This window comes from Anolis sagrei, chromosome Y (assembly GCF_037176765.1).
Source record: "Anolis sagrei isolate rAnoSag1 chromosome Y, rAnoSag1.mat, whole genome shotgun sequence".
Lineage (NCBI taxonomy): Eukaryota > Metazoa > Chordata > Lepidosauria > Squamata > Dactyloidae > Anolis > Anolis sagrei.
The window spans coordinates 71,190,246-71,211,145 of record NC_090035.1 but is presented as its reverse complement, the minus strand read 5'-3'; the positions used below and the strand labels follow the sequence as shown (position 1 = coordinate 71,211,145).

The following is a 20,900-nucleotide window of genomic DNA, read 5'->3' as shown; positions in this document are numbered from 1 at the left end:
TTCCTTCCTTCCTTCCTTCCTTTTCTTCCTTCTCTCTTTTCTTTATCCTTCCCTTCCTTCATCCTTCCCTTCCTTCCTTCCCTCCTTCCTTCTCTTCCTCCCTTTCTTTCTTCCTTCTCTTTTCCCTTCCACCCCTTAATCCCCACTTCCTTCCCTTTTGTCTTTCCTTCCTTCTTTCCTCCCTCCTTCTCTCACTCCTTCTTTTTCCTTTCATCCTTCCCTTCCACTCTTTTGTCCTTCCTTCTTTCTCTCTTTCCTCCCTCCTTCCCTCTCTGTCTTTCTCCTCCCCTTCCCCCTTTTCATTCCATTCCTCCCACACTCCCTTTCTCCTTCCTTCCTTCCTTCCTTCCTTCCTTCCTTTTGCCTTTCCTTCCTTCTCTCTTTCCTTTATTCTTCCCTTCCTTCATCCTTCCCTTCCTTCCTTCCTTCCTTCCTTCCTTCCCTCCTTCCTTCCTTCCTTCCTTCCTTCATTCCCTCCCTCCCTCCCTCCCTCCTTCCTTCCTGCTCTTTTCCCTTCCACCCTTTCATCCCTTTCCTTTTGTGTTTTCTTCCCTCTTTCCTCCCTCCTTCCCTCACCCCTTTCTCCTTCCATCCTTTCCTTCCACCCTTTCATCCTTCCTTCCTTTCCTCTTTCCTCCCTCCTTCCCTCTCTTTCTCCTTCCTTCCTTCCTTCCTTCCTTCTCTTTCCTCCTGATGTAGAAGCACAGTCTAAATGCCAAGAATCGCAATAGTGAGAGCCGTAGGACCCATCACTCAGCATTGGAGGACTTCATTTGCCCCTCGAAAGTTTGGATTTGAGTAAATGGTGCATTTCCAGATAAGGGTGCAAAAACTATCTCCTTCCCCCAAATGCAGTAGAGATTGGAAAGCCCTTACTGGTATATCCAAGAGTGAGCAATCCAGTCTGATTTGGTAGAAAGCAGCCTCCAATATCCTTCCCCAAATAGGTCAAGCCTTAAAAAACCCATTTCCTCCATGTCTTCAGTTTGGGCTACTTTTCCTTTCTGTTCCTTTCTTCTTCTTTTGCCTTTCAGCTGCATTCTAATTTGCAACCGCCCGGCTTCTCGCTCTTTCTCTCTCTCTCTCTCTGCAAGGCTATTGCATTTCAAAAGTTGGCATGCGTGGAACATGAATCAACCCCTGAAAAATAATATTTTAATAATACGGCGGATGTGTGTGTGTGCGTGTGCCTGATTCCCTCCTCTTCCTCATCCCATTATCTCCTGCTTCCCCGCTCCTCGTTGCCGAGTGAGGGTCTCCACTTTTAATATCCCCCCCCCCACCAACCCAGCCGCTGTGCTCTTGCTGATGAGGATGGTTGCCCCAGCAACGTTGGTGGGTGAAGTTGGCAGGTATAATATTTCCTGCTCTGATTTATCCTTTCAATTAAATGGGACCCCCGAGGAGTCCTGGCGGCGGGGCGGCGGAAGCAAGCCGAAAGCTGGAGAGGGTTAAGCCGGTCCTTCCTTCTCCCCGCCAGATCTTTGGAGGTTGCAAAGAAGGAGCCCGGGGGAGTTGAAAGCACACCTCTACCTCCTTTTCTTCCTTACCTGTCAAGATTCAAGATTCAGGCATTTGATTCAGATACCGAGGAAGTCAGGATTGTGCATCCACCCAGGTGGGCCTTCAAGTTGGCCCTTGACCTAAGCCGATGTCTTGAATTTCAGAGGGTTTTCCTAGGCAAGAAGACCTCAGAGACGGTTTTGCTAGTCCCTCTGCAACATATCCTATGGCACCTAGCATTCACGCCAGTCTCCCATTCTAGTACTAGCCAGGATTAACCCTATATACTATATATACTCGAGTATAAGCTGGGTTTTCAGCCCTTTTTTAGGTTGAAAAAGTCCCCCTCAGCTTATACTCGAGTCAAAGTTATTTATTATTTTATTTATTTATTTATTTGCTATACTTGTATACCGCCGTTTCTCAGCCTAGCCGGCGACTCAACGCGGTTTACAACAACTTATAACAAACAACAGTATACAGTTTAAAAGCATAAAAACACGATCCACAATACATATATCAATAAACCATCCAATTCATCTCTTGACTCTGTTATTATTATTTTACTCTGTTATTATTATTATTGACACAAAAGCACAGTATGTCAGAGCGACCGAGATCTGTATGCTGGATTTCATATCACAAAATCACAAGTCGAACACTTCCCAAGCGTCTAGGACTGTGTGATGTATTCTGTTGTTAGTAGTAGTAGTAGTAGTAGTAGTTTCTGGTCCTAGATCCCTTCCAACCCCTTTCCATATTGGAGACAATTTATTTGTTTCATTTCGGAGGCGATTTTGCCAGTTCCTTCCCCTGAAATATAGCATTTGGTATTCCTCGTTGGTCTACCATTCAAGTAATGCTCAGGGCTGATCTCCCTTAATGTCAGAGGTGGGTTTTGATCATTCTTTGGTGCCTCCCTGAGATGTGCTGTCGGTTGCATTTGTCCTATATGCCCATATGAAAATGTGCTTATGTATCCTTCCAATAATAATAGAGTAAAATAATAAATGTAATAATAATAATAATAATAATAAGTAGTAGTAGTAGTAGTAGAAGAGGAACAACAACAACAAGCCATTAGAACAAATGCCATCAAAGCCAGAAAAGTCAATGACAGATCCCAAGTGTAGACTCTGCAAGAAAGCAGATGAAACAATAGATCACATCCTCAACTGCTGCAAGAAGATCACACAGACGACTACAAGCAGAGGCATAACACCATTGCTCAGATGATTCATTGGAAATTGTGCCACAAATACCATCTGCCTGTGACAAAGAACTGGTGGGTCACAAGCGGGAAAAAATGACAGAGAATGAACATGTCAAGCTACTCTCGGACTTCCGAATTTAGACAGAGAGAGTTTTGGAGCACAAGACGCCTGACCTCACGATCGTGTTAAAAAACAAAGTATTGATCGTCAATGTCGCAATCCCAGGTGACAACAGGATTGACAATTAGCAACTGGAAAAGCTGACACAATACAAGGATTTCAAGATTGAACTGCAAAGACTCTGGTACAAGCCAGTCAAGGTGGTCCCAGTGGTGATCGGCACACTGGGTGCAGTGCCTAAAGACCTTGGCCTGCACTTAAACACAATCATGACCTTGGGGGAAAAACAAGTATGGATCATCAATATCGCATTCCCAGGCGACAACAGGATTGACAAGAAGCAACTGGAAAAGCTGACACAATACAAGGATTTCAAGAATGAACTGCAAAGACTCTGGCACAAGCCAGGGAAGGAGGTCCCAAGTGGTGATCGGCATACTGGGTGCAGTGCCTAAAGACCTTGGCCTGCACTTAAACACAATCAGCACTGACAAAATTACCATCTGTCAGCTGCAAAAGACCACCCTACTCAGATCTGAACTCATTATTCTCCAATACATCACATCGTTCTAGACACTTGGGAGTGTCCGATGTGTGATTCAATACAACAACCAGCATAGTGATCTTGTTTGCACTTAAACACAATTGGCACTGACAAAATTACCATCTGTCAGCTGCAAAAGACCACCCTACTCGGATCTGAACTCATTTTTCGCCGATACATCACATCGTTCTAGACACTTGCCGCCATGTGTCCGACGTGTGATTCAATACAACAACCAGCATGGTGATCTTGTTTGCTGTGTCCTAATCTGGTTGTGTTGATAATAATAATAATAATAATAATAATAATAATAATAATAATAATAATATCACACAATCCTAGACGCTTGGGGCGTGTTCGACTTGTGATTTTGTGATACGAAATCCATCATATAGATCTTGTTTGCTGTGACATACTGTGTTTTGTGTCAGTAAAATAATAGAGACATTTGTATGAATTGTATGAAGTGTATTTTAATGTATTTTATATTGATGACCTATAATGTTTTTCTTATTGTATTGAATTTTATGTTGTTAGCCGGCCTGAGTCCCTCCCCGGAGGTGAGAAGACCGGGGTATAAAAACTCTAAATAATAAATAAATAAATAATAGAGTAAAATAATGGAAATGTAATAATAACAGTAATAATAATAGTAAAATAATAAATGTGATATGGGACAAATTTGACCGACAGCACCAAGAAATAGGGAAAACCCACCTCTGTAGGTGCACACAGGTCATCTATGCATCTTTGTGCACCTTGTGTGCATACCTGTCCAGCCGAGCCATCTCTCTGTTTGGGTGGAAATGAGGTATGGGGTTGTGGCATGGATTTTTTGTGCATGTATGTTTGCGATACTGAGACTTAGGGAGGGAACCTCATTGTCCGCTTGGTCACCTGTGTTGTGTAGAGCTGCTATAGGTATTTGCAACTATACTCTTCCATATTGGATTGCGTTCTGTCTGTGGTTGCGCATTGCTGGGAGAGGGGAAGGGCGCCTGTGCATGTTGGAGGGAAGACAAATGGATGGCGAACCCCCCATTTCTCATTTTTGGAGGGGAGTTGAGGAAGAGGCCCATGAGGCCAAGCTAGGAAGAATGCAAGGATCTCAACCAGGGTGTGGTTGGGTCATGTCTAGCTGGGATTATCCTGCCCTACAACATCACAATGGGGGGAAAGAAAGAGGGAAGGGAAGAGTCTTCCGTCTCCACCCCTCCTCCCCAACCAACGCATCCCCATCCCTTTTCCTCGTCGGGTTACCATGGAGACCGGCGCATGCTGATGTAGTAGAATCTGCACAAAGGAGCAAGATGCAAGGAGGGGCTCTGGAGAGAACCCACTCCCCGGAGAAAGGGGGCAGGGCTCCTGGGATCCCCTTGGATGGATCCGGCCTGATGGATGGGCCGTGGCCATTTGCTGGCCCAGAGATGCTGCTTCGTCGGTGCTTCCAGCTCTCTTGCTTTTTGGCACAGATGACCTCCTTTCCTTGAATCGTACCCGCAACCTGAGCAAGAATGCTGCCCATTTTGTGTCAAGATGCCTCGCCTCTCGCACACATGCCCTACATAATGGTGGCATGCGATAACCACCTCTGTGCTTTGCATTCCCTCACCGCAAAGCCTCGCATTCCCTTGCTAAGCAGATTTTACTTTATGCCCTTTTTCTTTGCTTGTTTATCTGTTTATTCAGAAATGCAGAGAGATTGATAACCCCCAATCCCATTTTTTTGCCATAGGAGAACGTGACTTGCTTCCCAAGAGTCTAGACCAATGTTTCTCAACCTGGGTGTTGGGACCTTGGGGGGTGGGGGGGAGGTCACAAGGGGGTGTCAGAGGAGTCACCAAAAACTACCAGAAAAAATACACTGTTCCAGGGAGCAAGCTTGTTTTCTGCTTCCCTGGAGACTAGGACACGGAACAATGGCTTCAAACTACAAGAGAGGAGATTCCATCTGAACATGAGGAAGAACTTCCTGACTGTGAGAGCCGTTCAGCAGTGGAACTCTCTGCCCCGGAGTGTGGTGGAGGCTCCTCCTTTGGAAGCTTTTAAACAGAGGCTGGATGGCCATCTGTCAGGGGTGATTTGAATGCAATATTCCTGCTTCTTGGCAGGGGGTTGGACTGGATGGCCCACGAGGTCTCTTCCAACTCTTTGATTCTATGATTCTATGATTCTATGTATTGTCGAAGGCTTTCATAGCCGGAATCACTACGTTGTAGGTTTTTTCGACCTGTGTGGCCATGTTTTAGAGCAGTGTTTCTCAATCTGGGGGTCGCGATCCCTGAGGGGGTCGTGAGGGGGTGTCAAAGGGGTCACCAAAGACCATCAGAAAACATAGTATTTTCTGTTGGTCATTGGGATTCTGTGTGGGAAGTTTGACCCAATCCTATTGTTGGTCGAGTACAGAATGCTCTTTGATTGTAGGTGAACTGTAAACCCCAGCAACTACAACTCCCAAATGTAAAGGTCTATTTCCCCAGACTCCACCGTTATTCACATTTGGGTATATTGAATATTCGTGCCAAGTTTGGTCCAGATACATCATTGCATGACTCCACAGCTCCTTTGGACGTGGGTGAACTACAACTCCCAAACTCAAGGTTAATGCCCACGAAACCCTTCCAGTGTTTTCTGTTGGTCATGGAAGTTCTGTGTGCCAAGTTCGGTTTAAATCCATCTCTGGTGGAGTTCAGAATGCTCTTTGATTATAGGTGAACTATAAATCCCAGCAACTACAACTCCCAAATTACAAAATCAATCCTCCCCCTAACCCCTCTAGCATTCACATTTGGGCGTATTGGGTATTTGTGCTCAATTTAGTCCAGTTAATGAAAATCCATCCTGCATATCGGATATTTACATTATGATTTATGACAGTAGTAAAATGTCTAGTATCAAGTAGCAACGAAAACAATATTATGGTTGGGAGTCACCACAACATAAGGAACTGCATTAAAGGGTCACGGCATTAGCAAGGTTGAGAACCACTGTTCTAGAGGCATTCTCTCCTGACGTTTCGCCTGCATCTATGGCAAGCAACCTCTGAGGATCTTGCCATAGATGCAGGTGAAACGTCAGGAGAGAATGCCTCTAGAACATGGCCAAAGAAGAATTCCAATCACCAAAGAAGAATTCAAACTAATAGCCAACACCTGTAGGGAAAAGGTCCGCAAGGCTAAAGCACAAAACGAGCTCAGGCTTGCCAGGGACATTAAAAACAATAAAAAGGGCTTCTATTCCTATGTCAGTAGAAAAAGGAAAAACAAGGAGGCGATAGGACCTCTTCGCGGAGAAGATGGGGCAATGCTGACAGGGGATAGGGAAAAGGCAGAACTACTTAATGCCTTCTTTGCCTCGGTCTTCTCACAAAAAGAGAGTCTTCAACCTCAGCAAGATGGAGTGGATGAGGGATTGGAGGACATCCAACCCCAAATTGGGAAAGAAGTCGTCCAGGAATACCTGGCCGCTCTTAATGAGTTCAAGTCCCCAGGGCCAGATCAACTACACCCCAGAGTATTGAAGGAACTAGCGGAAGTCATTTCGGAACCATTGGCAACCATCTTTGAGAGTTCTTGGAGAACAGGAGAAGTTCCAGCAGATTGGAGGAGGGCCAATGTGGTCCCAATCTTCAAGAAGGGAAAAAAGGATGACCCAAACAACTACCGTCCGGTCAGCCTCACGTCGATACCGGGCAAGATTTTGGAAAAGATTGTTAAGGAAGCGGTCTGCAAACACTTAGAAACAAATGCAGTCATCGCTAATAGTCAACATGGATTTATCAAAAACAAGTCATGCCAGACTAATCTGATCTCTTTCTTCGATAGAGCTACAAGCTGGGTAGATGCGGGGAATGCCGTGGATGTAGCATACCTGGATTTCAGTAAGGCCTTCGACAAGGTCCCCCATGACCTTCTGGCAAGGAAACTAGTCCAATGTGGGCTAGGCAAAACTACGGTGAGGTGGATCTGTAATTGGTTAAGTGGACGAACACAGAGAGTGCTCACTAATGCTTCCTCTTCATCTTGGAAAGAAGTGACAAGTGGAGTGCCGCAGGGTTCCGTCCTGGGCCCGGTCCTGTTCAACATCTTTATTAACGACTTAGATGAAGGGCTAGAAGGCATGATCATCAAGTTTGCAGACGACACCAAATTGGGAGGGATAGCCAATAGTCCAGAGGACAGGAGCAGAATTCAAAACGATCTTGACAGATTAGAGAGATGGGCCAAAACTAACAAAATGAAGTTCAACAGTGACAAATGCAAGATACTCCACTTTGGCAGAAAAAATGAAATGCAAAGATACAGAATGGGGGACGCCTGGCTCGAGAGCAGTACGTGTGAAAAAGATCTTGGAGTCCTCGTGGACAACAAGTTAAACATGAGCCAACAATGTGATGTGGCGGCAAAAAAAGCCAATGGGATTTTGGCCTGCATCAATAGGAGCATAGTGTCTAGAGCTAAGGAAGTAATGCTACCCCTCTATTCTGCTTTGGTTAGACCACATCTGGAATATTGTGTCCAATTCTGGGCACCACAATTCAAGAGAGATATTGACAAGCTGGAATGTGTCCAGAGGAGGGCGACTAAAATGATCAAGGGTCTGGAGAACAAGCCCTATGAGGAGCGGCTTAGGGAACTGGGCATGTTTAGCCTGAAGAAGAGAAGGCTGAGAGAAGATATGATAGCCATGTATAAATATGTGAGAGGAAGCCACAGGGAGGAGGGAGCAAGATTGTTTTCTGCTTCCTTGGAGACTAGGACGCGGAACAATGGCTTCAAACTACAAGAGAGGAGATTCCATCTGAACATTAGGAAGAACTTCCTGACTGTGAGAGCCGTTCAGCAGTGGAACTCTCTGCCCCGGAGGGTGGTGGAGGCTCCTTCTTTGGAAGCTTTTAAGCAGAGGCTGGATGGCCATCTGTCAGGGGTGATTTGAATGCAATATTCCTGCTTCTTGGCAGGGGGTTGGACTGGATGGCCCATGAGGTCTCTTCCAACTCTTTGATTCTATGATTCTATGATTCTATATAGCCCGAAAAAACCTACAACAACCTATACAATGTTCTCTCACTTATTTCTGGGATTACGTTCCAGGACCTCCCGCAAGAAATGAAAAACCGCGATGTAGAGACGCTATATTTATTTAAATATTTATATATTATTTTAATAGTTATACACTATTTAAGTCTTTATAAACTTTAAATAGAGTGAAGGAAAAGGAAGGAAAGGCCCTTCAAGGCTGGAGGGAGGACTGAGGAGGGAAAGTGCCTTGGAGAGCGGCAGCGGAAAACCCCCACAAAACAGCGAAAATACTACAATATATATTTTACATTAATATTTTTTTAAAATCGCGAAATAGCGAGTCTGCTAAAAGCAAACGGCAAAGTAGCGAGGGAACACTGTATATTTCTGATGGTCTTAGGAACCCCTTTGGCAGAGAAGGCTGAAGATCTCTCCACCTGTCCTTGACTTCCTTTTTGGAAACAGATACAAATCCTCCAACCGAAAGCCCTCCTCCACTGTTTAGTCGGCCTCTCCGCCAATGGGGAGAGCTGTTTCTGAGACTCAAAGTGGGGAGGGGAGAGCAGGTGTGCTTGGCACATGGCAGTGTAGTGCGCATGCCTAAGTGAGGAAGAGCGTGCAATGCTGGAGGGAGGGAAGTTTGGCCCAATTCTATTGTTGGTGGGGTTCGGAATGCTTTTGATTGTAGGTGAACTATAAATCCCAGCAACTACAACTCCCAAATGTCAAGGTATATTTTCCCCAAACTTCACCAGTGTTCACATTTGGGCACATTGAGTATTCATGCCAAGTTTGGTCCCTTAAGGCCACCCTGAGTCCCCTTTCGGTGGGAGAAGGGTGGGGTACAAATATAGGAAGTAAGTAAGTAAGTAAGTAAATAAGTAAATAAATAAATAAATAGTTTGAGTCCACAGAGCACGCCGGATGTAGGTGAAGTACAACCCCAAAACTCAAGGTCAATGCCTACCAAACCCTTCCAGTATTTTGTGTTAGTCATGGGAGTTCTGTGTGACAATTTTGGTTTAATTCCATCCCTGGAGGAGTTCTGAATGCTCTTTGATTGTAGGTGTACTATAAATCCCAGAAACCACAACTCCCAAATGTCAAGGTCTATTTTCCCCAAACTCTACTAGTATTCACATTTGGGCTTACTGAGTATTCTTGCCAAGTTTGGTCCAGATCTGTCATTGTTTGAGTCCACAAAGCTCTCTGGATGTAGGTGAACTACAACTTCAAAACTCAAGGTCAATACCCACCAAACCCTTCCAGTATTTTCTGTTGGTCATGGGAGTTTTGTGTCGAGTTTGGTTCAATTCCGTTGTTGGTGGAGTTCTGAATGCTCTTTGATTGTAAGTGAACGATAAATCCACTTTCCAAATGACCAAATCAATCTCCCCCAAACCCACCAGTACTTAAATTGGGTGTATCAGGTATTTGTGTCAAATTTGGTCCAGTGAATACATATTGCATATCAGATATTTACATGACGATTCATAACAGTAGCAAAATTACAATTATGAAGTAGCAATGAAAATTACGTTATGGTCGGGTGTCACCACAACATGAGGAACTGTATTAAGGGGTCACGGCATGAGGAAGGTTGAGAACCACTGCCCTAGACGTCTTCCATTCCCTCCCCACTCGCCGTGCTTATTTCCATTATTTTTCTTTTTTTGCATTTCTGGCTTTCTCCAGAGTTTTACAAAGCGCTGAACTGGGTCCCTGAGAACCAGCGCAGGCACACAGGTAAATCCCAGGGCAGCTCTATGAGGCACGAGGTGCAGAAAAAGGGCTCCAAGGCAGGATTGCTCAGGGCCTTTTTTCTCTGGAAGAATGGAGAGAAAGGGCTGTCCGGTTCGATTCTATCCCATGCCACCTTTTTCTTCTTCGGTGCTTTCTCTTTCCCATTCCTATAAAGCAGCGTTTCTCAACCTGTGGGGGTCATGAGGGAGTTTCAGAGGGGCCGCCAAAGACCATCAGAAAACATACATTTCTGATGGTCTTTGGAACTTCTTTGGCAGAGAAGTCTGAAGATCTCTCTGCCTGTCCTTCTCTTCCTTTTTGGAAACAGATGGTGAATCCTCCCACCAAAAGCCCTCCTTTGCTATGATTGGCTGTTTCTGAGACTCTAAGCAGGGAGGGGAGAGCAGGCATGCTCAGCGCATGGCAGCGTGGTGCACATGTACTGGACGAGGGAGAACACGGGAGGCTGGAGGGAGGCTGGCACCATCGAGTCCCTTCAAGGCATGGGGGTTCTGTGCTTGGCCCAATTCTATCATTGGTAGGGTTGAAGGGCTTCTTGATTGTAGGTGAACTATAAATCCCAGCAACCACAACTCCCAAATGTCAAGGTCCCCCAAACCCCACATTTGGGCATATTGAGTATTCGTGCCAAGTTTGGTCCAGATCTATCATCGTTTGAGTCCACAGCGCTCTACCTGGATGTAAGCGAACTGCAACTCCAAAATTCAAGGGCAATACCCACCAAACCCTTCCAGTATTTTCTGTTGGCCATGAGAGACCTGTGTGCCAAGTTTATTTTATTTATTATTATTTTATTTATGACATTTATATGCCGCCCTTCTCACCCTGAAGGGGACTCAGAGCGGCTTACAAGTAAAAAGTAAATACAATGTATTATATTATTATCATAGCACAATATTAATATTATATATTACATTGCACTATAATATCATATTGTAATATTATTAGTAATATTACATTTAATATAAAATATATAATTATAATATCATTTTATTAGTAGTAAAAAGGTAAAGGTAGTCCCCTGACATTAAGTCCAGTCATGTCTGACTCTGGGGTGTGGTGCTCATCTCCATTTCTAAGCCGAAGAGCCAGCGTTGTCCGTAGACACCTCCAAGGTCATGTGGCCGGCATGACTGCATGAAGCACCGTTACCTTCCCGCCGGAGCGGTACCTATTGATCTACTCACATTTGCATGTTTTCGAACTGCTAGGTTGGAAGAAGCTAGGGCTGACATTGGAAGCTCACGCCGCTCCCCGGAATCGAACCTGTGACCTTTCGATCAACAAGCTCAGCAGCTCAGTGCTTTAACCCACTGCGCCACCGGGGGCTCCATTATTAGTAGTAGTATATTGTATTACATTATAATATTATCAATATTATATGTATATACAATATATATACACAATATATTGGTTCTATTCCATCATTGGTGGAGTTCAGAATGCTCTTTGATTGTAGGTGAACTATAAATTCCAGCAACTACAACTCCCCATTGACAAAACAACCCCCCCCCCCCAACAATCCCACCAGTATTCAAATTTGGGCATTTGTGCCAAATTTGGTCCAGTGAATGAAAATACATCCTGCATATCTGATATTTACATTACAATTCCTAACAGTAGCAAAATTACATGAAGTAGCAACAAAATAATGTTATGGTTGGGGGTCACCACAACAAGAGGAACTGTATTAAGGGGTCACGGCATTAGGAAGGTTGAGAACCACTGCTTTAAAGGACTTCTCCAGAGTTATTAGTGCGGATAGAGAGGAAGATGTCCCGGCGTTTTTTCCTTAGCGAGATCTCTTTACCCAAACAAACTCTTCCACTTTTTGTGCCCTGAAAGGCTCAATCCTCTGAACAAAGCTTTGCCAACAAAGCCACTGTGTTGCATGATTTGTGTGATCATGATTTCGAAGGATTTGAAGTGACAGAAGGGCAAGGAATGAAAAGAGGGGAGGAAGAATGTGGAGGCCTTTGAGACCACTTTCTTCCTGACCTTAAGAGCTAGAAACATGTCAGGCTGTTTGAATGTCATGCATGTGTACATAGGGTGTGCAGAGTGTCATAGCCGCATGGACATGAGGCAGGATAAGATGCCAAGATACAGTGGGTATAGTTTGTGTGTTCCCTTATGGCAGCATTTCTCAACCTTGGGGTCTGGACCCCTGGGAGGGTCACAAGGGTGGGTGTCAGAGGGGTCACCAAAGACCATCAGAAAATGCAGTATTTCTGTTAGTCATGGGGGTTCTGTGTGGGAAGTTTGGCCCAATTCTATCATTAGTGGGGTTCAGAGTGCTCTTTGATTGTAGGTGAACTATACATCTCAGCAACTACAACTCCCAAATATCAAGGTCTGTTTTCCCCAGAATAAATCAGTGTCCACATTTGGGCATATTGAGTATTCATGGCAAGTTTGGTCCAGATCCATCATTGCTCTCTGGATGTAGGTGAACCACAACTCCAAAACTCAAGGTCAATGCCCACCAAACCCTTCCAGTATTTTCTGTTCGTCATGGGAGTTCTGTGTGACAAGTTTGGTTCAATCCCATTGTTGCTGGAGTTCACAATGCTCTTTGATTGTATGCGTACTATAAATCCCAGCAACTACAACTCCCAAATGACAAAATCAATCCCAACCTCACCAGCATTCAAATTTGGGCGTATCGGTTATTTGTGCCAAATTTGGTCTAGTGAATGAAATACATCCTGCATACCCAATATTTACATTATGATTTAGTAGTAAAATTACAGTTGTGCAGTAGCAATGAAAATAATATGATAGTTGGGGGTCACCACAACATGAGGAACTGTATTAAGGGGTCGCGGCATTAGGAAGGTTGAGAACCACTGCCTTATGGGGAAGTCCTGCCCTGGCACACGCCAGCTGTGATGAACCTTTGCATGTTGCCAAGACAAGAGAAAAATGGAAAATTTGTGAAACTGTACTGGGTGAATGTGTGGGTTGGTGGGAGGATGTTGGGGGTGGGATTCCTCCCACTCTATAGGAGGATGGAGGTGTTTGTGGGGTGCACAGAATGTCTCTGTGGCCCCACCCTTGATTTTGGCCTCTCCTTGCTGTTTTGCAGCTAAGAAAGCTCCGGACGGCACAGTCATACCAAACGGTTATTGTGATTTCTGTCTAGGCGGCTCCAAGAAGACCGGCTGCCCCGAAGATCTCATTTCCTGCGCAGACTGCGGCCGTTCAGGTGAGACTCTGTGAGCAAAACAATGCTGGGTCTTTCCCACATAGGAAGTTGGGCAACTATTGACCCACGTGGCCAAACCATCCTCTCAGTGTGGCTTAAGCGTCTGTATTCAGAGAGGCTCTGCACCAGTTGCGTAGAGTAGTCACTTGGTGCCACACATATCATTGATTGGCTCCTGTTGTGTCCTGCACAAGAGCAATAAGCAATACGCTACCACAATGCATAATGCGCAGCTGGGGTGTGAAACTGCAATGCACAATATTGCTGAATGTGCAACTTTGCTGTCAGCAGAATATCTCTGTCTTGCTATTGGAAATAATTTACCCCACAATCATATGCATACGAAACTAGCAGGATGCAATTGACCATCAGTACTGACTTGCAGGGGCTCTCCGGGGATTCAGATGGGAGAATTGTGAATTTGTTGGGACTTTACGCATATAATCCTTGCACTGTGTGTGATGCACTGTGGCCTCTCTTGACTCAAGTGCAGAGAACAGCATAATTGATAGGGTCTTGTGGGTTTTTTCGGGCTATAGGGCCATGTTCTAGAGGCATTTCTCCTGACGTTTCGCCTGCATCTATGGCAAGCATCCTCACCTCACTACCTCTGAGGATGCTTGTCATAGATGCAGGCGAAACGTCAGGAGAAATGCCTCTAGAACATGGCCCTATAGCCCGAAAAAACCCACAAGAACCTAGTGATTCCAGCCATGAAAGCCTTCGACAATAGCATAATTGATATTTCAGTCTATCGGTTTTTGTTATGCAACTCTACACTGAATTGGGGAATAACAGACAAGAAACAATTAGGGCTAGCTAATCACCTCTCAACAAAGGATCTCCCAGGCAGTAAGAAGCCAGACCTTGAATCTGCAAGGCCATTTATCTGGCTCCCAGTATTTAAAAAACTCTAAAATCAGGACAGTAAATAAAGAGGAACACTATAAAAACACAAAAAACCAGGGCAATTCCAGACAGGAAACTATCAGGGCCAGCTAACACCTCCCAACAAAGTACCCCCCCAGACAGGAAGCAGCCAGGCTTTGAAGCTGCAAGGCCATTAAATACTAATTGAGGTGGCCAATTGCAACATTCATACTTGCCGCAAACAAGATATTTTCCTGCTTCTTGGCCGGGGGTTGGAGTGGATAGCCCACGAGGTCTCTTCCAATTCTATGATTCTATGATTCTAATCTTAGTTACTTAATTAAAGTTGAACCATAATATAACCAAATTGCAATATAATATAATATAATATAATATAATATAATATAATATAATATAATATAACCAGATTGCCAAACTCTAGGGATTTTGGACTTCACATCCCACAAGCCACAGCTGCCTTGGACAATGGTTAAGGGTTCTGGGAACTGTAGTCCAAAACACCCGGAAGACCAGAGTATGGGAAACATTGGGCTCAACAATTGAAAGAAGCAGGCAGTATGTTTCTGCATTCAAGACAGTTGCTGACTTCCTGACATGAAACAATCAGGGCCAGCTAACACCTCCCAATAAAGGATCCCACCAGGCAGGGAGCAGCCAGGCTTTGAAGCTGCAAGACCATTCAGTGCTAATCAAGGTGGCGAATTGCAACATCCGCACTTGTCTCAGACAGACAAGAGTTATTTCTCCCACCCTGAACATTATTCTACATATAAAAACCCCACTTTCCTAGTTTCCAACAGACCTCACAACCTCTGAGGATGCCTGTCATAGATGTGGGCAAAACGTCAGGAGAAAATGCTTCTGAAGCATTGCTATACAGCCCAGAAAACTCACAGCAACCCAGTGTATTGTCGAAGGCCATGAAAGCCTCCGACAATATATTATTGAAGGCTTTCATGGCTGGAATCACTGGGTTGTTGTAGGTGCCTCACCTGCCTGATAAATCCAAAATTGTGCCCTCACAACCTGTGAGGATGCCTGCCATAGCTGCAGGCGAAACATCAGGAGAGAATGCTTCTAGAACATGACCATACAGCTCTGGAAAACTCAAAGCAACCCAGTGTATTGCCGAAGGCCATGAATATATTGTTGAAGGCTTTCATGGCTGAAATCACTGGGTTGTTGTAGGTTCCTCACCTGCCTGATAAATCCAAAGTTGTGCCCTCATAACCTGTGAGGATGCCTGCCATAGATGCAGGTGAAACATCAGGAGAGAATGCTTCTAGAACATGGCCATACAGCTTGAAAAACCAACAACAACCCTTCAACAAAACATTCTACACAGAATGTTAACATAATGCAACATGGGTTGTTGTAGGTTTTTTTGGGCTATATGGCCATGTTCTAGAGGCATTCTCTCCTGACATTTCGCCTGCATCTATGGCAAGCATCCTCAGAGGTAGTGAGCCCGAAAAACCTACAACAACCCAGTGTTTCCAGCCATGAAAGCCTTCGACAATACTTTAAATATAATGTTATTTTTCAACGTAATATTTGAAAAGTTACTTCACTACCTCTGAGGATGCTTGCCATAGATGCAGGCAAAACGTCAGGAGAGAATGCCTCTAGAACATGGCCATATAGCCCGAAAAACCTACAACAACCCAGTGATTCTGGCCATGAAAGCCTTCGACAATATAATGCAACGTATATGGATCAATGGTGAAGGTGCATGGTTTATAACTTGCACAATTGCAATGGGTAGAAGAAAGACATGATCATGCGCCACTGTCCCAAACAACACTTATGCTGCTGTCCATTAAATGCAATTGTTGTATAGTGTCCAAAACAAGAACAAAAACATTTCTGCATGCGTAGTGCAACTTGGGTGTGCCACTAACCAATGGTCAGTCAATTAGATTCAGGCCCAATTCAAGACAAAGCCACTTCCCAAACTGGCCTTTTCAAGAAAGGCTTTCAGGAGAGGCAGGAGGGCACCATAAGTCTCCCTCCATCTCCCCACCCGATGCCCGTTGCTGATTGCTTGCTCTTTCTTTCCCTCCAGGGCATCCGTCCTGCCTGCAGTTCACCGTGAACATGACAGCAGCCGTCCGGACTTACCGGTGGCAATGCATCGAGTGCAAGAGCTGCAGCCTTTGTGGCACCTCAGAGAACGATGTACGTGAGCCAGCCTGCTCTGAAATCCCTGCTGTGTGCTAGGGTGGGCATGCATGAGTGTGCACACAAGCACATAACATGAATGGGCTTCAGTCCGTTCAGTGCTGGTTTCTTCCCTCCTTGCCCATACTTTGTGTGACCATGGCAATTATGCCTTTTCACCTCCGTCTTAGGAGCACCTGGTTTGTTTGTTTTTTGTCGTGTCAGGAGTGACTGCAAGTCGCTTCTGGTGTGAGAGAATTGGCCGTCTGCAAGGACGTTGCCCAGGGGACGCCCAGATGATTTGATGTTCTTATCATCCTTGTGGGAGGCTTCTCTCATGTCCCCGTATGAGGAGCTGGAGCTGATAGAGGGAGCTCATCCACCTCTCCCCAGATTCGAACCTGCGACCTGTCAGTCTTCAGTCCTGCCGGCTCAGGGGTTTAACCCACTGCGCCACCGGGGGCTCCAGGAGGTGAACTATCAATCCCAGCAACTACAACTCCCAAATGTCAAGGTCTATTTTCCCCAAACTCGACCGGTGTTCACATTTGGGCATATTGAGTATTCATGCCAAGTTTGGTCCAGATCCATCATTGTTTGAGTCCACAGTGCTCTCTGGATGTAGGTGAACTACAACTCCAAAACTCAAGGTCAATGCCCACCAAACTCTTCCAGTGTTTTCTGTTGGTCATGGGAGAACTGTGTGCCAAGTTTGGTTCAATTCCATCATTGGTAGAATTGGTGGAGTTCAGTATGCTCTTTGATTGTAGGTTAACTATATATCCCAGCAACTACAACTCCCAAATGACAAAATCAATTCCCCCCCCCCCCCACTCTACCAATATTCAGATTTGGATGTATCAAGTGTTTGTGCCAAACTGGGTCCAGTGAATGAAAATATGCATGGTTCAATTCCATCATTGGTGGGGTTCAGAATGCTCTTTGATTGTTGGTGAACTATGAATCCCAGCAACTACAACTCCCAAATGACAAAATCAATCCCCCACAACTCCTCCACTATTGAAATTTGGATGTATCGGGTGTTTGTGCCAAACTGGGTCCAGTGAATGAAAATATATCCTGCATATCAGATATTTACAATATGATTCATAACAGTAGCAAAATTACAGTTATGAAGTAGCAACGAAAATAATGTGATGGTTGGGGGTCATCACAACTTGAGGAACTGTATTAAGGGGTTGTGGCATTAGGAAGATTGAGAAACACTGTGGTAGTATCTTGCAGCCTATGGATGCCCAACAGGATCCCTAAGGATAATCACTGCCAGGTTGATGGACTGGGAGAGAACTCTTGCATGAGTTTTGGATGAAAGATCTCGCTGGCCCTTTAAAGAGGATGCTACTGGATTAGATAGCCAAGGACAGCTTTTCAGTGCCAAATTTATCATTTCGAAGCAGGATGCTTCCCATCCCAAGGGGTGCCTATCCTGCACTCTTCCCATTGATCCCATGCTACTGCCCCATTACAAAGCCATTGCTGTCCCACTCAGGGGTCTTTCTGCCTTCTCTCAATCCTTCTCATCTCTCTTCAGGACCAGCTACTGTTCTGTGATGACTGCGACCGGGGCTACCACATGTACTGCCTGAGTCCCCCGATGGCCGAACCCCCGGAAGGTGAGTCAGACGGCAAGCGAGGGCGAGGGATCCCTATCTGACATTGCAGCAAAATGTGCTGACTGGGTCCAGTGGTTTGTTGTGAGTTTTTTGGGCTGTATGGTCATGCTCTAGAAGCATTCTCTTCTGACATTTCGCCTGCATCTATGGCAAGCATCCTCAGAGGTTGTGAGGTCTGTTGGAAACTAGGAAAATGGGGTTTATATATCTGTGGAATGTCCAGGGTGGGAGAAAGAACTCGTCTATATTGTTGAAGGCTTTCATGGCTGAAATCACTGGGTTGTTGTAGGTTGTAGGAGTTTCGGGCCACATGGCCATGTTCTAGAGGACCTCACAATCTCTGAGGATGCTTGCCATAGATACAGATGAAATGTCAGGAATGCTTCTAGAACAGTGGTTCTCAACCTGTGGGTCACCAGATGTTTTGGCCTACAACTCCCAGGAATCCCAGTCAGTTTACCAGCTGTTAGGATTTCTGGGAGTTGAAGTCCAAAACCATCTGGGGACCCCAGGTTGAGAACCACTGTTTTAGAACATGGCCATATGGCCTGAAAAGCTTACAACAACCCAGAACTCTTGTCTGTTTGAGGTAGGTGTGAATGTTTCAATTGGCCACCTTGATTAGCATTTAATAGCCAAGCAGTTTCAAGGTCTGGCTTCTTACTGCCAGGGGGAATCCTTTGTTGGGAGGTGATTAGCTGGCCCTGGTTGTTTCTTGTCTGGAACTCCCGTTTTTGAGTGTTGTTCTTTATTTACTGTCCTGATTTTAGAGTTTTTTTTAAATACCGGTAGCCAAATTTTGTTGATTTTCATGGTTTCCTCCTTTCTGTGGTTTTCAATGGCTTCTCTGTGTAGTCCGACATGGTGGTTGTTTTTATGGTTTTAATTGTTAATTGTTTTTATATGGTTATATTATATGTAATTGTTTTTGACTGTATTTTATCTTGTGGGGCATTGATTACTAAATGTAAACCGCCTGAAGTTGCCTCCAAGCAATAAATTGTTTGAGTGGTCCAGCATTTCTATGTTCTCAAATAACATGTTCTGTCCAGGGTGGTTCATTGAGTGCTCTGCTATGGCTGACTTCTCTGACTGAAGTAGTCTTAATTTGTGTCTGCGCAATGCTGCGTTTGGTGGTCCCTATTGTAGACTTGTTCATAGCTGCACCCCATATTCCCACTTTCCAACAGACCTCACAACCTCTGAGGATGCCTGCCATAGATGCAGGAGAGAATGCTTCTGGAATGTGGTCATACAGCCTGGAAAACTCACAGCAACCCAAATTATCATTGATTTCCAAATTCCAGTCTGAATTGAGTTCCCAGAAACCTCATCTGCTTGGGCCAATGGCCAGGGATTCTGGGAACTGAAGTCCCTTGCAACACTGAGAAAAGTGTTCTTGCCATACATCAAGGGAACCACTGACCGCATAGGGAAGCTGATAAGGAAACACAACATACAAACTATCTACAGACCCACCAAGAAAATCCAACAAATGCTACGTTCAGCAAAGGACAAGAGGGAGCCTCTCACTTCCGCAGGAGTCTACCGTGGACAAGTCTACATAGGGACCACCAAACGCAGCATTGCCCAAACACGAATCAAGGAACATGAAAGGCACTGCAGACTACTTCAACCAGAGAAATCAGCCATAGCAGAGCACCTGATGAACCAGCCTGGACACAGCATTTTATTTGAGAACACAGAAATGCTGGACCACTCTCACAACCACCATGTCAGACTACACAGAGAAGCCACTGAAATCCATAAGCATGTGGACAATTTCAACAGAAAGGAGGAAACCATGAAAATGAACAAAATCTGGCTACCAGTATTAAAAAAAACTCTAAAATTACAACAGCACAACAACAGAGAGGAAACAAACAAGGACATCTAATCACCTCTCAACAAAAGTTTGCTCTAGGCACTGTCAGGCCATTATATGCTAATCAAGGTGGTCAGTTGAAACATTCACACCTAGCTCCAGCAGACAGGAGTCCTTTGTCTCACCCTGGTCATTCCACAGATATATAAACCCATTTTCCTAGTTCTAACAGACCTCACTACCTCTGAGGATGCTTGCCATAGATGCAGGCGAAACATCAGGAGAGAATGCCTCTAGACCATGGCCATATAGCCCGAAAAAACCTACATTAACCCAGTGATTCCAGCCATGAAAGCCTTCGACAATACAAAAATAATATGTTTATTAAAGATAAAAGGCATCCATTCTAGATAGAAAAGGTTCTAGGAGCTAACTAGCTTCACAGAGCTATCTTCTAAGGAAAAGAAAAAATAATAAAAGCAACTATATCTTCTATGTCTTGCCTTAGACAATGGCAAGATGCTCCCTCGCTCTAGAGAAGACAAAGGAAAGGAGGCCAGAAAATGGAGACAGGCCACATGGCCAGCCCAGGGCAATAAAATACCTTTCAAAGAGGAATTATAAGTTGCTTACCTGTAACTGTAGTTTCCTGAGTAGTCACCTATGAATTTGCACACATGGTATTCTTGCGCCTGCGCAATTCAACTTCGGAACCTTCTAGAATTAAAAAGAAGACATTTATGACATTGCCTGGCCCCGCCCCCCCTCCCCCCTCCCCTCTCGAGTATATATAGCCCACGCGGGGCCAGGCCCCCTTCAGTTCTCTTCCGCCAAAACGGCAGAAGCGGAGGCATAACACTCGAGGGGAGGAAGGGCGGGTTGTGCAAATTCATAGGTGACTACTCAGGAAACTACAGTTACAGGTAAGCAACTTATAATTTCCTGTCGTAGTCAACTATGAATTGCACACATGGTAGACTAGCAAGCTACTAACCGTGGACGGTGGGCGTTATGCC

The 20,900-nt window shown here is 44.9% G+C and overlaps 1 protein-coding gene across 3 annotated transcripts in view; it reads left to right on the top strand.

The window, feature by feature from the left end:
- The window catches only part of LOC137095397 (zinc finger protein neuro-d4-like), a 58,332-nt gene that overhangs the window by 30,124 nt on the left and 7,308 nt on the right, over positions 1 to 20,900 (top strand). The window contains exons 8-11 of one of the 3 annotated variants that reach the window (XM_067462014.1): positions 10,098 to 10,148; positions 13,255 to 13,374; positions 16,331 to 16,443; positions 17,978 to 18,059. In XM_067462014.1, the coding sequence (XP_067318115.1) occupies positions 10,098 to 10,148; positions 13,255 to 13,374; positions 16,331 to 16,443; positions 17,978 to 18,059 (366 nt within the window). The remainder of the gene's footprint in view (positions 1 to 10,097; positions 10,149 to 13,254; positions 13,375 to 16,330; positions 16,444 to 17,977; positions 18,060 to 20,900) is intronic. The other 2 variants (XM_067462016.1, XM_067462015.1) reach the window with 2 other exon arrangements.